Below are 17,221 nucleotides of genomic sequence, written 5' to 3'. Positions count from 1 at the left end.
AAGATCGAATTTCTCCAACTGAGGACCTGAGCTCTAACAGGCAAAACCCGCAAATACGGTTTTATTTATCTATCTGTAATGAGTAACTTGACCATTTTCAAAAGCTTTTATGGTTTGCGAATGAATGAAATTTTGGGCGTCAGGTGTTCTTTAAGAAATGCCCAACATACAGTAAATAGAATCTCAAAGTCCATTTCACATAAGAAACTTAAACGGCTGTCTCTGGGTGGCTGAAGTCACAGGGACAGGCGCAGGGACAGCCAGAGTCCACTGCCTCACTCCACCAACCTGCACACCCCCCACAAAGAGCAAGAAACAGACACCAGACTGCAAGTTACCAGGCTTCAATCTGCTGTAATTCCGCACTTCAATGGGATTGGGGTGAGGGTGGTTAAGGGGCCCCTGCAGATGGGCTCTGGCCTGGCCCTCTGAATAGTTCACAAATATGAAGCCATCCTTCTCATCCAGACTGAGCTGGTCAGACCAGCGCCTGGAGTCATCGGAACCACTGTCAGTGCACCAGACAGCCGTTGCTCTGCAGGAGGCTGCCCGGGGCCGGTGGCTGGTGCTGCTGGGCTGGCTAGGCGTGTCCTTGGGATCCTGGCTGGCGCTCTGCTCATCTGCTTCTGAATCGCTGCTGTCCTCGTCCTGGGCTTCCTGCCCTGGGTAATGCAATGGGAGAATTAGAAAACATACACACACACACACACACACACACACACACACACACACACGTGGTGGTCAGATCCAGCTTTGTCCCACTGGTATTTTTCCTCTACCAGTTAAGACACAATACACAAGATATTTTAAGGTAAGTTTAACAATAAAAGAAGGGGCACCTGGCTGGCTCAGTGGGTTCAGCGTGTGTCTCCTGATCTCGGCTCAGGTCGTGATCTCATAGTCATGAGATTAAGCCCCATGCCAGGGATCCTGCTTGGGATTCTTTCTCTCTCCCTCTCTCGCCCCTCCCCCGCTATCTCTTGCTCTCAAAAAAAAAAAAAAAAAAGGAAAAGAATAAAAGGAAAAATTCCCAGAATTTTCAGCTAGATTCAATATAGCAAAAGAAAAAAAAAAAAAAAAAAAAAAAGTAGAATTTCTGAATCCAAAAGAATGCTTTGGCTAAAATTCTTAGCTTGACAATCATTCTTTACCAATCTGGCCAAAACCTGACTCTGTGAATTTCTCAATGCCTGCCACACACTCCCCAGCAAGGTTCAGCTGGGCAGCAAGAACTCCACTCTCCAAGCAGCCCTACTCCTCCTCATGGCTAATCCACATGTGCCCTGGCCCTGTGAGACGCCTCTTCCCAATCTCAGTGCTTCCCAATGTTACCTGTGGATTCCTTGAACAGCTATATGCCTCTTGTCTTTGAATTCTCACCCCAGACTATTATTTTTGGATAATCTTTCTATAAGACAGTGGCCAGCTTGCGGGAAGGGGCCCCAAGCACAGTTCCTTCCATATAGCAGTCAGTATAAATGAAAATCTAGATGAATCAATTATTGACGAAAGCTTTAATCCAAGATTTTGTGGGTTTTTTTCCTTCTTTCCAGTGTTATGCATTTCCTCAACCCAACTCCCTACTCTCTTGTGATAGAGTCTGCTGGAGGGAAGATTTGTAAGAAATAAAAATATAGAGTTATAAAAAAAGGAGAGCAAGAACAAATGTGCAGCACCAGCCCACTATACATTTTTTTTTTTTGGCAAGACAGTTTGCCTCCCTTGTACTGACACTTTGCCTCCCTTGTACTGACACTGGTAGTCTAGTTGGCTAAGTTGGGTGATTTGTTTTTCATTGCAAAGGCTTATAACTATGAGCTTTAAGGTCTTCTTTGACAAGCAGTCTTCAAAATGACTTTGAGGGGCGCCTGGGTGGCTCAGTCGGTTAAGCGGCTGACTTCGGCTCAGGTCATGATCTCGCAGTCCGTGAGTTCGAGCCCCACGTCGGGCTCTGGGCTGATGGCTCAGAGCCTGGAGCCTGCTTCCGATTCTGTGTCTCCCTCTCTCTCTGCCCCTGCCCCGTTCATGCTCTGTCTCTCTCTGTCTCAAAAATAAATAAACGTTAAAAAAAAAAAATTCAAAATGACTTTGATTTCCAGTGCAACACTGGCTTGCCTTCCCTTTTGCCCAGATAACTGCTCTCATGCCATGCCACTCCCAAGTTGTTGCAAGTCAATCCTTCCCTGTGGGCAGCTCTTCCCTCTGCCATGCTATCAAACTCTGTCCACAGTATGAATCTCTAAAAACAAAGACATAGGAGATAGAAGTATCTCTCCTTCCTGAATGTGACCTCCTTCTTCACCTTGACCTTCTCCTTCCTGAGGTATACCTCCTCCTTCTACCTCACTTTTTCATCTCATTTTCTCACTTAAAACCTTTGTTAAAGGAAAGGACCCACTTTTCCTTGGACCGCTTAACCCGGTGTCTACACACAACAGGTAACCCCAAATACTTACTGGATTGAACTGAATTTTTATGCCCCCAAACACCCAGAAAACCTTTTTAATGGAGCTTCAACGGACTATGTAGAAATTTACATGCTTTAAGGTAATACAATCATAAATGCCCTGTCCACTGGATCACGTGTTTTCTGGCAATGAAAGTAGAAACTATTTTCGGCTTACAAAGGGAAGTGATTTATGCCTTTCTGATAAGACTTTCCCCTTAGTAACCCCTTCATTTCGTCAAACTCATGCTGAACTCCCAGCGTACAAAAAATTAATCATGGGGAGACAACCTGAAGGTCAAAGTTAAAATCCTGCTCCTTTCCAGGACGTCTCTTGAACCAATCGTTCTAAATCAAAGGAGGGTAACCTCTCTGGAATGGAGCAACCCTAAGCGGATCTCAGCCTGGGTTCACGGCACTGTTTCCAATCATTCTGTGTAGCAATCATTTCTATCTTCCTTTGGAAAATTTTCAAGTGTTTCACAAATCACAGATAATAAGAGTACAGAGTGCCAGGCTTCAGTCTGAATAAAAGCCCTTCTTCAGCAGGGCTGAAGAGTGGGGATTCTGGTCTGCCTCCATGAATACTTTGCCAACACGATGCCACCCTGTCATCCACACTGAGCCTGACAGGCAATGGGTAAAACAGGTCTGGGACTGAGGGCCATCTGACTTGTCCACCACTATGTCCCCCCGATCTGTTTTGTATTTTCAGAGCTGAAAGTCCAAGCGTTTGGTACTCTGGGAAGCTAGCAACCATATTTATTATGGGATGAGGAAGCCAACTACAGACACCAGCACACCAAGAACTGCCCAGTGAACTGGAGGAACGTGTGCACGCCTGCCCTCCGACTTCACACGCTAGGGGGCAGTCGTGCTTCGGGCATCAATGCCCCACCAGCCTCAGGCTACTGTTCATGTTGTTCGATGTAAATTTATGCAGAGTGACTTAAAAAAATACGAAAACTATTGAATAATTAAAAAGTACTGAATACCTATTTGTGCTTCTGGACAGTCTTCCTGCATTTCTAGGACTTCAACAGGCTCAGGAGCTGGTGTTTCAGGAACTTGCAAAAATTCCATTCGCCAAAACTGAATTTAAGTATGAGAATAAAAAAGTTAAGCAGCTTAAGGGAACAATTTACATGTTATTGGATGAAGATGAGCTCTTGGGGTTAAGCGGATATCTTCTATTATTATGTATAATTAAATTTCCCTCTATCTTGAAAAATGTGGGAGAGGACTGTGTACACACGCTGCTTCCAGAACTGGGTTCCATGAGATGTTAATGGATGTTTCGTGGCAGAGGGAAAAGGACTGTGGTCAAGTAAGTTGGAAAAACATGGCTCAACTAAGCACATTTTATTTCCTACAAAAACCTCGGAGAGCCTTGCACACACACCAATATATGGTCTAGGTCTCCAAGAAGGTATGCACTAAGCAGGACCCCCAAGTGTATCTGGCCACGGAGGTTTTTCTTAAGGCCTCATGAATGGAGTCATCTGAAACACTGCCACGGAGACAGCGTATGTCGGGGCATGCCTGTCGTCTGAGGCGCAGGGTGTGGTGTGGCGGGGACTGGGAGCCTCATTTCTCTGAGCCTGTGACTGTGACTACAGGGCAGCAATCAGCCGCCCTGTGCTTCTACAAAGAGCACAATTAAAGAAAAGAGGCAAAAAGGAAAATCTCCTGAGACAGAACAACCCAAGCATTTGAAAAGACTGTAAAAGTAAATACTCCGTGGATTAGATTTTCTGCAGAAGTCCCATACAAAGAAACCTACGAAAAGGATAAACTAGAATTCAGGCAAAATCATCCAGAACTCTAGACAGGGATTGGACAATGGGAGTCCTCTGAAAGCACTTTCCAGCTCTGTGATTCTCTGCAGAGAAGAAATAGTTCCTGTTTTCCCTAAGAAGCCATCTGAGAGGCCAAAAAGCCAATACTTTTGCAATTTACATTTAGCGATCCATGGTGACAGGGAAACCCTGTTCATGCGACGTTGGGTCAAGCCGTCCATCCAGGGGTTAAGAGCACTAACAGATTGACTCAATGGGAAGGAAAGGGGCCAAGTCACTGACGTTCCCTGCGTCAGAGAACACAGAGGCTGAGGCTTGAGTCTGAGAGTTTGCTCAACGATACTACAACCTGTTCAGGGGGTCTTTCCACCAGGGACAGCTTCACAAGCTTCAGGTAAACCGGGACAGCAAATATCTAGTGTGTTTCCTCACAGAGGACTTACCCGGACCACGCCATCTGAGTGTCCCGTTACTATGACGTTCTGTGTATCCCACTCGTTCATCTCCGACACGCAGCAGCAGACAATCTGCTGGCTCCTGCCTGTGAACGTGTTCACACTCACGATAGGGTTCCCATTGATGCTCCACACGTGGATATACGTGCCAGCGCAGGACACGATGTCCCCCTGAGAACGTAAAACAGCCTCTTCACTCTCTTTGCTCCCTGCACATCACATTCTGGGTTCAGAAGCAAAGTAAATCTTCGGCCTACCTCTCAAAAAACCTTTTAGTTCTTCGACTGGTGACTGGGGAATTTCTGTGCTCGCTGAGCAGCCTCTTAAAGAATTCATGGTGTAGGGGCTGCTGCAGTCGAGGCGATCTCACATGGAGACAAAGGTAGGAGCCCTGCCACACGCTCAGCTCACGCCCCAGTGCACTGCGGAGTCCTGGCTCGCTCCACAGCAAAGCTGCCTGGAGCCTGAGGAGGTGATGCACTAGCCTGCTGCCTCCTGTCCTTTACAAAATCTATGTATACCTTTCACCCAGAGGCAGGAATCCACCTCCGCTTAATTTTACAAAATGAATCCAATTGCCAAAACGACCAGGTAGAAGAGAAATCTTTCAGTCTAGATAGAAGCATATCTCCCTCTTCAATAAATAAAGATGAAAGGTTGGTAACATTGTAACATCCTATTTTATAATTTGTATTCATTTTATTATGAATAAATGAATGGGGGAAGGGATGACGGAAAAAAAAGGAAATTAGAACACAGGTCATTTCTTGGCAAACTGAATAAAACCTTAGAGTCCCTAAGCTGTTAAAACTCAGGTTTTTGTAGGTTCCAAAGACAGAAATGAACAAGCTTGTCCCTTAAACTGTACCAGCTGGGCTGTACCCAATCTGATGAGAATATAACCCAGTACTGCTAAAGGGATTAAAGATACTTCCTGAAGCACCTACTGAGTGTCAGTTAGTGTAGAGGACATTTCAATGCAGCCTTTCAACAACCTGCGAGTCAGCTCTTACTAGCCTTGCTGTAGGGGGATCAAAGTCAGGTGCAAATAGCTTAAGTGATTTACTTGCCTAACGTCACAGGATAAAGATTTGAATCCAGCCCTTTTTGGCCCTGAAACTTATGCACCACACCATGCTGCCTCTCTTATCCCTAAGACAGCTTAGATGTCACAATGCCAGGCACTGACTTTAGAATGACCTGGTGAATTTCAGTACAACCAGCAGGTACACGAGGACCTACAGAAATAGGAAGATGGTCATCCAAAGCAGGGAGAAACTGGAAGCTGAACAGCAGCATCGACTCAAGAAAAAAGGGAAGGGGGAGCCAAGGGTGGCACGGTGAGGCCTGGGGCCTTCCCAAACCACCCTCTGTGCTGGTCTTGCTACTGTTCTTTTCCTCCTTCTGCTCTTCTTCTACCAAGACGGCAGAAGCAAAACCCAAAGAAAAGTGATACTTCGCCAAGCATTGCTGTGTCTACCCGATTCAGCCACTGAACCACTTCTGACAATGAGCGTCAGCAGCTGTGCTTTAATTAACGGCCTCAGTCTCTGCAAGAGACCAGAGGCTGCCGCACCATTCTGCACCAGGCAAGACTCTCTTGTCGTACTCCAGGGTGCCTCAATTAGAGAGCATTAGAGCAAATCCTGTGGCTATGAGGGCTGAGCATAAGAAGAGGAGGTAAAGGGCAGTTGCAAGGTCGCTTATGCCCAAAATGCAGACTGAAGTAAAGCAGACTTGATACTGGCTTCAAAAACAGAAGAGAAACAGAAATCTTTTTATGCATTACTAAGAGGTTACAAAAGCACTGTAAAAGGAAAAAAAATCAAACACATCTGTGGTCTGTGCAGCAACTACTGCAATCCATTGGGTGTATACTTGCTTGGCTAACAACGGACTATAAATAAAATTCTCTGTATTTAAGAACAACTCCAAAACAAAGTCCTCAAAATTAAGCATTTGACTCAGAGCAACAATGCCAGATCAGAGCCATTCTGTTGCACTGATGTTTTCGTAAAGCTCTGAGGTACAAAGGTTTGTAGGACCAATCCAAGGTACTATCTAAAAACACCTTACATCTTTGGAGAGGCTGGGTGGCTCAGCTGGTTAAGTGTCTGATTCTTGATTTCAGCTCTGGTCATAATCTCATGGATTGTGGGAAAGAGCCCCAAGTTGGGCTCTGGGCTGACAGCATGGAACCTGCTTGGGATTCTCTCTTTCCCTTTCTCTCTACCCCTCTCCCTGGCTCATGTTTACTCTAACTAAATAAAAACTAAAAAAAAAAAAAAAAAAAAAAAAAAAAAAAAAATAGGGGCCCTGGGTGGCTCAGTCAGTGAAGTGTCTGACTTTAGTTCAGGTCATGATCTCACAGCTTGTGGGTTTGAGCCCTGTGTTGGGCTCAGTGCTGACAGCTCAGAGCCTGGAGCCTGCTTCGGATTCTTTGTCTCCCTCTCTCTCTGCCCTGCCTCTGCTCAAGCTCTGTCTCTCTCTCTCAAAAATAAATAAACATTTAAAAAATTAAAACAAAATAAAAACACCACACACCATACACCATATACCAAAAACTGAATGGACTTTTACCCCTGTGTATACTCCCCACTCATGCCAGGTCTGATTGCTTTTACTATTATCAGACACTATACATGCCATTCACTAGAACTAAATTTCTTTCTTCTCCTTTTTCTCTGACTGACTACTAGGTATCTGACTAAAAGCATACTACTTAGTATCTTCGGGTGGAAATTAAAGATGGAGCATTCCTCAAAAGCTATCTGTGTGGGTGACGATAGGATGTGGCTATGTGGTGTCACACAACAGGACCCCAAGGCAGTGCTGAGGGCAAGGGAGGGAACGAGCATACACAGCAAAGAATGGTGAGCCTGGGGAGTTCTGGTCAGTCTGCAAGGCCGATTTCTGTATGTGGGCATCACCAACATATGAATGTGGTCACTTGTTCCTCAGACACAGAGACCTCAGTCTTTGTATGCCTACCTTAGCTTCCTCTGCTTCCCCACACATCTTAGCATGACTATCCTCCCCTCACCACCCCCCTCAGGAGGGCACGGTCTCCACAGGTGACTCCGAGGCCAGTGCATTTATTTCATGCTGACTCACTTATTTATATATAAAATACTGATTTTTGAAAAGAGATAACATCCTTTAGTAAGTCTGGGATAACTCTGAAAATAATTCTATAACAATTCTGCTCTTGTTTGGTTACCCAAATGTTACCCTTTTCATTTTACATAATAAAGAATTTGTATTTCACGAAGAAAATTTCAACACACTTTTAACATTCTTAACAAATCCTACAAATTCCTTGCTTTTAAAAAAGCCTAGTCTAGAATGTTTTGAACCAAATCTTGCTCTTCAGAGTAGGTAGCAGTGGATTGATTTTAAAACAAAATTATCTGAGTTACAAAGTTTAATATCTGTTCACTTTTTGTATAAATCAAGGAAAACGTAGCAGCATTTATAAGATGAGTGCCTATCAAGTTAGAAAACAGAGTCATTTTTTGTTTACGTTAGCCACAAATACTTAATCTCCTAACCATAAACCAAGTGGGCAATCGACTACTTACTGTTAATTCATTGATACAAAGAGCAGAGACTGGAGCTCGATGGCCTCGGAGCTGGGTTAGAAATGATAGTTTGTTCAGATCCCAGATGATGCAGGTTCGGTCACGGGACCCGCTGACGATTATGTGATAGGCTAATGATGCTGTGGCACAGGTGACAGTATCAGTGTGGCCGAGTAAGGCCTACAAAGGAGAACAGGAAAAAGCCAGGGTGATCACAGGGGCTGTACTCTGTGGGGGCGCTCCAGAAGGTCCTGGATGCACTTAGGAATGACAGGAGCACGTGCCGGGAGCAGCAGCGTCTGGAAAGTCTTCATTCTCCTGTGCCAACTAGCTTCGCCTCATCCCACAGGGAATAGAGAGGTCCGGAGGCCTCTGACCTCCATTTTTGCATCACTTGTTTTCTGGCCCGGGGCTAGTATCTTAGAAGGAAGGGAGCATGGCAGCTGCAGTCCAGTCTGGGTTTCTTTGTATCATTTCTACATGGAGATGTATCAGTAATGGCCCCCAAAGTACTGAATTTAAACTCTGTGTTGTTTCTTTTATGCCACTATCTTCTGTTAGTCTAAGGAACTACAATTGAGTGAGTTTCTAAAAAACGGCACAGTGAGGACTGCATGGTTATGGTACATGGAAACATAAAGGGAAAAATGTGGTTCTGATGAGTCTGCTGAACTCCTGTTACTGACCTGGAGACATGTGCACCCAAGAGATCCCTCTTCAGACTGGAAAAAGAACTTTTGTCTTTGGTTAGAATATGAAGAGAACTAGGACCCAGGGAAATGGCAATGTGGGAGAATGAGCATTTCAGAGAAAAAGATTCAGATTACTGTTAAGAGTTCTTGAGAATTTACTATTTAAATAGTGAGTTGCTTTAAATGTTTTTGTCATACATAAATCCTTTCTGAATTCTTAGATCCCAAAAGGCTGTTTTACATAAGAAGTATCTTCTACTGAGGATTACTGGCTGGTCCATGAGCTTCAGAGCCTATTTTCTAAACTGAAAATATTGTAAGCAAGAGAGTTTGGATAGCTGACTACATTGTCAACCTTGTATTTGCTCTTGTTGATACTATGTATTTTTTTTATGTGGCCTACCTTTAGACTCTGCAACCAATGAAGTTTCCTACCTATACACATGACTGGTGGTATCAGTACAAGGGGTTCCACTCTTTCCACAGATATTTAAGACACCACTGTCCAGGTCAGGCTTTAAAACAGCTTTGGAGGCACACAAAACTGAATTCACATCCTGGCTTTACCTCTAAATGTGACTTGGGCCTGTGTCTTAACCTCATCAAGCAGTGGTATTTTCAGGCGTAAACAGGGATTATAAACTACCTTGTAGAATTGTGAGGACTGGAGTTTTACATTTTTAAACACCCAGTACAATGCTCTGAACATAACAGATGCTCAATAAATGACAGATATTACTGTTACACTGCCTTTCAAATTTGTATCCTAAAATACACTTAGATGTATACTGCATTAAAAAAGCTTTATGGCAAACTCACCAACAAAACAATTATTAAAAGATGATGGCTTAATTATAAAAGGTTTCTTGCTTTAAGAAAAATTTTATGAGAGCCAGTACATAACAAGTAATCAAATGATAAGTGAGGCAAGAGGAAAATAAAAGAATCCAAGAGTTACTAGTTCAGCTGAATGGAAATCACCCAGAAAGAAAATTAATATGAATCAATAATAGCAAATTTAATTTGGTTTGGAAAAATCCAATTTACATACAATACCGTTGACTCTGAACAACATGGGGATTAGGGGTGCTGACTTCTGACACAGTCAAAAATCTGTGTATACCTTCTGACTCCCCAAAAACTTAATTACTAACAGCCTACTCTCGACTGGAAGCTTCACTGATAACATAAACATTTGATTAACAGATATTTTGTATGTTATATGTATTTCATTCTTACAATAAGGTAAGCAAGAGAAGAAAATACTAAGCAAATCATAAGAAGGGGTGCCTGGGTAGCTCAGTTGGTTGAGCATCTGACTCTTGATTTCAGCTCAGGTCATGGTTTCATGGTTGTGAGATGGATCCCCATGCTGAGCATGGAGCCTGCTAGGGATTCTCTCTCTGCCCCTCCCCTGCTTGCGCATGCACAAAATAAACAAACATTAAAAAATGTTTCTCAAGATAAACATTAAAAATAAAAGAAAATCATAAGGAAAAGAAATTACATTTACAGCACTCTATTGGGTTTACCGAAAACAGTCTGTATATACGTGGGCCAGGGAACTTCAAAGCTGTGTTGTTCAAGGCTCAAATGTATTATACTTAAATGTATTAAAAAATTTATTACCTAAAGACGTCTTGCTTCAGATTTTAAAAAAGGACCAGCTTAGATCATTTTTAGAAACAGTATCTTCTGATTTCATTTCCTTTTTTTTTTTCAAAAACCATTTCTAACAAAAGAACATATATTTTTTTGGTTTTGTCCTTTATATCTGAAGCACCCTGGAATTAAGGAAGCTTGGTAGTTTCTCTAAGGTGCAGGCAGCCGAGATGGAACATGCCTGTCTTCCATTTGTTACCTGTTTGAGAGTGAGGGTCTTAGCCTTTTCTTTCGAGGTGCCCATCTCCCAGACACACACCACTGTGCTCGTTCCACCTGTGATGACCAGCTTGGGGTTGGGGCAGATTGCACAGAGAATCTGGCCCCACTCAGACAGACACTCGTAAACAGTCACTACCTGTAAAATAAAACAGACGTGAGACACACATGCCATCAAGAACCACAAACTTCTGAAGCACAAGGAGAACACTGGGTGAAGGAGAACCCCTACGTGGGCACCTCAAAGGCAAATGCCCGTGTACATTCTGGGCTGGATTCACGTTACCAACGTTTCCACCGAGGCTCCACCCTGAACTGCCCCTATAGTCTCCTAACTGCAGCTGCTGTTAGAAACCATAAAAGGCCTTTGCTTATAGTGGGTGTCCAGTTAGTCGAGTCCGGTAAAATGATGTTCTGATTATGTGATGCTGTGTGCGATTCAGGGGACAACCTGGTAGAAAGATGTGTTTGCTGTATCCAGTTGGAGGTAAGTGGAAATCACGAGTGCTGCTGTTTAATGAGAATGCTAACTAAATGGAATCGTGTCACAGTGCAATACACAGACTTGCGCAAACTAGATCCCTCCTGAATGCAGAGAGTGAGCACAGGGCACTGATACTACGGGACACAGTGGCTGCTGATGGTGGGGGGGGGGGGGGACAGGTTTCCTATCAGTCATTTAAGAGAAGTGGTAAGTGGGCCAGATGATGACCCACCAAAAAGAGGCTCTTTTAGTTGTCAGCAATGTTGAATACCTGGCTGGCTAGGACCTCCTGGAGGAATTCTTTGAGTGGGAGGGAAACTGCTAGAGCCTGGTACACAACTTTTCAAAGGAGGTTTGCTCTGTAGGAAACATATCTTTGTCCACTACCTCCTTTATCCTGATCTGATGCAGCAAAGCTCTCCCTTCCTCTGGGCTCTGGAAGAGCAGCTGACTAGCCCTGGGCTTGGGCTCTTCCCACCCAGTTCAAGCAGGATATCCAAACCACAAAAGAGCAAGATTAAATGAGCAAGAAACAATGCAAACCTTGTCTGACTCATAGGTTCCCAGCCTGCAGCTGAGGTCTGCATAGCCCCAAGCGAAAGTTTTGTTCCAGGTTGGTGGGATAAGAACCTTATTCTGTTCTACTGCAAGAATGCCTTTATCTGTACACACTATTTGTCCCACAGGTTCTTTAAGTTCTATAAAAAACAAATCAACAGATTAGAATGGGGACAAGGAAAATGAACCTTGTAATCCCATATATAGGAGATCGTTATCTCAAATACCACAAATCAAGCATCCTGACACAGACATGAGGACAAAATGACCTTAGAGGAGGAGCTTGGCTTTTGAGTCTTTTTGCTGGGTGGCCAGTCAACTGGGACAGGTGCTGCAGGGCTTCCTTCCAGCCCTCCTATCTCCTGACACTCTTGGGTTTGGCTCCTAGCAGTCAGCCTGTCTTCTGCACAGAGTAACCTGGGATGCTCTTCAGAATGCCATTCGAAGACCTTCAACCAAACTTGGCCTTCAGCAACTCCAGCCTTAGACTGGTGATATCCAGCCTTAGACTTCCTGGTCCCCCAAGAGGCCTGACTCCCTGCTCTTCACTGGAACACTGCTGAGCCCACCAGTGCTCTAGAACTGTCACTGGCAGTGAGTGGAGCTGGCACAGGGTAGTCTGGGTAGTGAGCCAAAATGGCATAGAGCTGGTAGCCTAACCAACTAACCAGAATCTGATGCTCCATTTTTTGGATCTGTGTAACAGTGACAACTATTACGATGCAAAAACATTTTTTCATTCTAAGGGGGAAAATATCTACTTGAATAAGTACTTTTAGATAACTCCTACCAACATTAGCTAGCTAAAAGACACTTGTAGTTGGCATATTAAAAATGCAGTCTTTTTACTGTTATTTCTAAACTGGCAGAACAGGTATAAATGAAGATTACAGAGGTTTTTCTACACCTATAATAATAAAGTTGAGCTACAAGATTTGGTATATTAGGAGTTTTCACTATCTTAGCAGGGTGGAGAAACCTGTTTGGTACTTTTAGTTTTATTTATTTATTGATTTTATTTTTAGAGACAGAGGGAAAGAGAGTATCTTCAGCAGCCTCCTTGCTCAGCACGGAGCCCAAAGCAGGGTTTGATCTCACGAACCATGAGATCATGACCCAAGCAGGAAACAAGAGTTGGATGCTCAACCGACTGAGCCACCCGGGTGGCCTATTTGATTCTTTTTGATGAAAAATCCGATGGGCCAAAAAACCCAAAGCAAAACAAAAGGAAAAGGAGAAAATCTAACAAGTATTTGGTGATTTATCGCAAGAAATGTAGCACTTATTACAAATGACACTACCGTTGAAAAGCACATTTGTTATTGATAAACTAGGATTCCTCCGGAATCATGAATCAAAGGTTGACTTCACGTCACCTCACCTTTTACAGGCGTTAGAGAAGGCCTCAAGTTGTCTAGGTGATGGAAAAAGATCTTGTCACTTGTAGATCCCGGTGGGGCAGAGGTGCCCGTACTGTCTCCATTTAGTCGGCTCCTCACTCGCTTTGGTGGATGAGGTTTTTTAAATAACTGGTAGGAGAGAAAAGAACACATCTTACAATGTAAGCTAACATTTATTGAGCCCTTTTAAAAAAATTTTTTTTTTTTAATATTTATTTTCGAGATGGAGCATGAACGGGGGAGGGTCAGAGAGAGAGGGAGACATGGAATCTGAAGCAGGCTCCAGGCTCTGAGCTGTTGGCACAGAGCCCAATGCGGGGCTCGAACTCATGGACTGTGAGATCATGACCTGAGCTGAAGTCGGACGCTCAACCGAGCCACCCAGGCACCCCCATTTATTGAGCCCTTTTTATTTTAATTTTTTATTTTATTTTTTTTCCTGAGGTAACAACTTTTATTTATTTTTAATTTTTTTTCAATATATGAAATTTATTGTCAAATTGGTTTCCATACAAACACCCAGTGCTCATTCCAAAAGGTGCCCTCCTCAATACCCATCACCCACCCTCCCCTCCTTCCTACCCCCCATCAACCCTCAGTTTGTTCTCAGTTTTTAAGAGTCTCTTGTGCTTTGGCTCTCTCCCACTCTAACCTCTTTTTTTTTTTCCTTCCTCCCCCATGGGTTTCTGTTAAGTTTCTCAGGAGTCACATAAGAGTGAAAACATATGGTATCTGTCTTTCTCTGTATGGCTTATTTCACTTAGCATCATACTTTCCAGTTCCATCCACGTTGCTACAAAGGGCCATATTTCATTCTTTCTCATTGCCACGTAGTACTCCATTGTGTATATAAACCACAATTTCTTTATCCATTCATCACTTGATGGACATTTATTTAGGCTATTGAGCCCTTTTTACATGCCAGGTGTTACGTTTTCATTTTAGTGAGGCTTCATGACAAACACTAGGTACTCTGATCACGCTCTACATTTGAGGAAAGAATTTTAAGGAGGCTCAGAGGGATGCCACACATCTTTCATCTTAGTAAGTAGGGGCGAGACCATGTGGTTTTTAAAAGCTTGGGTTACCACCATACTCTAGGTCACTCTGATTTGGTAACTTTTCAGGAGTAAATCGATCTACAGTTAACAATGACTTTCCAATGATTTTAAAAAGTAACCAATTCTTTATAAGCCAGACACCTTTCTGTACCACTGAGGGCACTCCTGTACTCCTGCTGTCGGTCAGGGCTGGGCCAAGTACAAAGACTTGCCATTGTTCTGGAGTGTTCCCAACCATCAAGCCTGGAAACCTCCAGGTTGCTTAACAAGAAGGGAGTCCAGGGGAGCCTGGGTGGCTCAGTTGGTTGAGTGTCCAACTTCAGCTCAGGTCATGAACTCGCGGTCTGGTCCATGAGTTCGAGCCCCGTGTCGGGCTCTGTGCTGACAGCTCAGAGACTGGAGCTTGCTTTGGATTCTGTGTCTCCTTCTCTCTCTGCCCCTCCCCCTCTTGCACTCTCTCTCTCAAAAATAAATAAACATTAAAAAAATTAAAAAAAAAAAACCCAAACAAGAAGGGAGTCCAACAGAGACACCCGTGGCAGGAACCAAGAAGGCTAGCTACGCTAAAGTGCGGAGCCTAGGGCGCTTGGGAAAGGCGAGTGGTGAGAATGGCTCAGCAGAGCAGGCCTTTCCCCCAGTGCTGGTTACTCCTGGTGTGCTCTGGATGATGGGGAGGAAAAATGGTATAAAGTCTCTCAACAGGGGTTTCCTCATCATGAGGGTGAGGGAACAATATAGCATTTGGGTGTTGAGTGACTAAGAGCTTGGTCTTTCTGTTCAGGTTCCAGGTAGCGGTCAGAGCAGCTAGGGCAGGGCCGGTTCCAGGCACTCCCACAGCATGCACTCTCATACCAGAGCACTGCTCATGCCTGTATCAATAATCCAATCCGGACCACTACTATCTGTTCCCTCAACTATTAAGAGCTTCCCAGGTGGTATTCTGCCCCTAATGTGGCTCCCCTACAGTGTATGTATGAGACTGTAGATAGAATGATCTTTAAGTTTCTATTTTAATTCTGGTTAATTAATGTACATGGACAGAATGATCTTTAAAGGATGAATATGGCCATGCCATTTCCCTGCTCAAAGTCAGCACTGGCTTTGTACTGGCATTGGGATGAAACCCCACCTCTGTATGCTGGGCCCCCAAGACCCCATCTTCTTCCCTGACTGTGCTCTTCCCATCCTCCTGCCAGATGCTGTGTAGACACAGGAACACCTGCCCCACACTAGTCTGTGAGGGGAAATGCTCTTTGAACAATATTTCTGTTCACCTGGACTGCAAAAGGGAGGAGGAAGCAATAATCCAGGAACCTACTGAACCTACTGGGTGGCATGGCTCTTCACTTAGCCTACACTTATTATATGGTCATTCATCATCTATAGCAATATTACAGCTTAAAAAATGAAACTAAGAGCATCAATGATGAAAATATCCATACCTGTTTAGGGATCTGACCAAAGTTATTAATGAACCCTATGGTGGCTGTCTCCTTTAGTGGATCATTTATGTTGTAGATATCCACTTGACCCTCATAAAAAAGATGGTGGAAGACATTTACAGCTTCTACTGCAGCAGGGCCTTGCTGTTTATAGCCAAAGATTAAGTCAATCCACTCATGCAGATGGGCACTCACGTAATCACATTCCAAAGCCTGTAATTTCAAAACATAGGTTCAGTCACAGGCTGACTTCTTTACTTGTTCAGAAAGCAAAAGAATTGGCCAGTGGTCAACAGGAACTAAAATAACTAAAAAGTTATAAGAACAATATCTGTAATTCGAACAAATGGGTGATGTCTTGCTCAAGGTCCTCTCTTTGTATTGTGGTCAGTGACCCAGGGAAATCCAAATTCAACTGCAAAGGGTACTCCCGTTACCTCACGATGGACTCTGATGAATTCCCGCGGGTCCCCTTTTGCCCACGGTGGAAGGATAACATCGCCAAGCTTGGTGCCATTTTGTTTACAGCCTGTGCAATTGGATAAATTAAAAAGAAAATGAAAGATGGGATAAACCGTACTTTTACATTAAAGTAGCCAAGAAATACTGGCTTAGATTCATTACCTGAACTATGGAATTTTACCACCAGAAAGAACCCTCTGAGATCATCTACTCTGATATTTCCCTCAGTCTGCTCCTTAGAGAATTCCATCAGAGAGATTATGAAGTGTTAGCAAAACTGAGGGGCCCGCCCTGTCAAATGACTTCAGAAAATGCTGACTTATGCAAAGTTAAACATGTTTCTTCCTGCAAAACTCCTCAGAGGCACAGCCCTTCTCTAGGAGGGATATTAGACACAACATTTCTGAAGCGTAACTGACCACAGGACTCCTTTTTAATGAAACATTTTGTGAGGCTACTGTTTTGAGGTTAGAAAAACTGCTCAAATTCAATCCCCTTAGGACTGCACATTTGGAAGATCATTAGCAATTTCTCTCAAACCTTCTTTTGTTTGGGCTTTTCCTGAATGCTTAAAGCCTGGTGAGTCATCAGCAGTTAACCAGTACTGAGTTTCTTGTCTTAATGTTTTGACAAAATTTTGCCACTCATATGGAGGCTGCTGAAGGAATACCTAACTTCTCAGTCACTAGGGAGTTGGAGGGCTCTCTTTGCTAAGGAGGAAATGAAAATACCAGTCTTCCAGAAATATTTGCAATGCATGTCATTTCTCCTATTTCTGATTCTTAAACTCTTGAGAGAGCTCTGCAGAACTGACACATATTTTGCTCTAAGGATTCTTATTAAAAAACGAAGATCTGAAATCTAATTCTTTGGTGTTAGTATATCAGTAACAGAAAAAAAAAAAAAAACTTCTGGAAAAACTACAGGGCTAACCTGGGAGAAACAAAAGTTGTGACAATG

At 43.6% G+C, this 17,221-nt stretch overlaps 1 protein-coding gene across 7 annotated transcripts in view; it reads right to left on the bottom strand.

Annotated features, from left to right (window-relative positions):
• The window catches only part of WDFY3 (WD repeat and FYVE domain containing 3), a 276,427-nt gene that overhangs the window by 5,076 nt on the left and 254,130 nt on the right, over positions 1-17,221 (bottom strand). For 6 of the 7 annotated variants that reach the window (XM_042936004.1, XM_042936003.1, XM_042936001.1 and 3 more), the window contains 9 exons: positions 16,237-16,328; positions 15,800-16,012; positions 13,278-13,425; positions 11,882-12,036; positions 10,835-10,993; positions 8,282-8,461; positions 4,689-4,871; positions 3,442-3,538; positions 339-662 (listed from right to left, as the gene is read on the bottom strand). In XM_042936004.1, the coding sequence (XP_042791938.1) occupies positions 339-662; positions 3,442-3,538; positions 4,689-4,871; positions 8,282-8,461; positions 10,835-10,993; positions 11,882-12,036; positions 13,278-13,425; positions 15,800-16,012; positions 16,237-16,328 (1,551 nt within the window). Of the gene's footprint in view, positions 1-338; positions 663-3,441; positions 3,539-4,688; positions 4,872-8,281; positions 8,462-10,834; positions 10,994-11,881; positions 12,037-13,277; positions 13,426-15,799; positions 16,013-16,236; positions 16,329-17,221 lie in introns of those variants that run through there. The other variant, XM_042936007.1, reaches the window with a different exon arrangement.

Source organism: Panthera leo, chromosome B1 (assembly GCF_018350215.1).
Source record: "Panthera leo isolate Ple1 chromosome B1, P.leo_Ple1_pat1.1, whole genome shotgun sequence".
Taxonomy (NCBI): domain Eukaryota; kingdom Metazoa; phylum Chordata; class Mammalia; order Carnivora; family Felidae; genus Panthera; species Panthera leo.
This window is presented reverse-complemented; position numbering and strand designations above follow the sequence as displayed.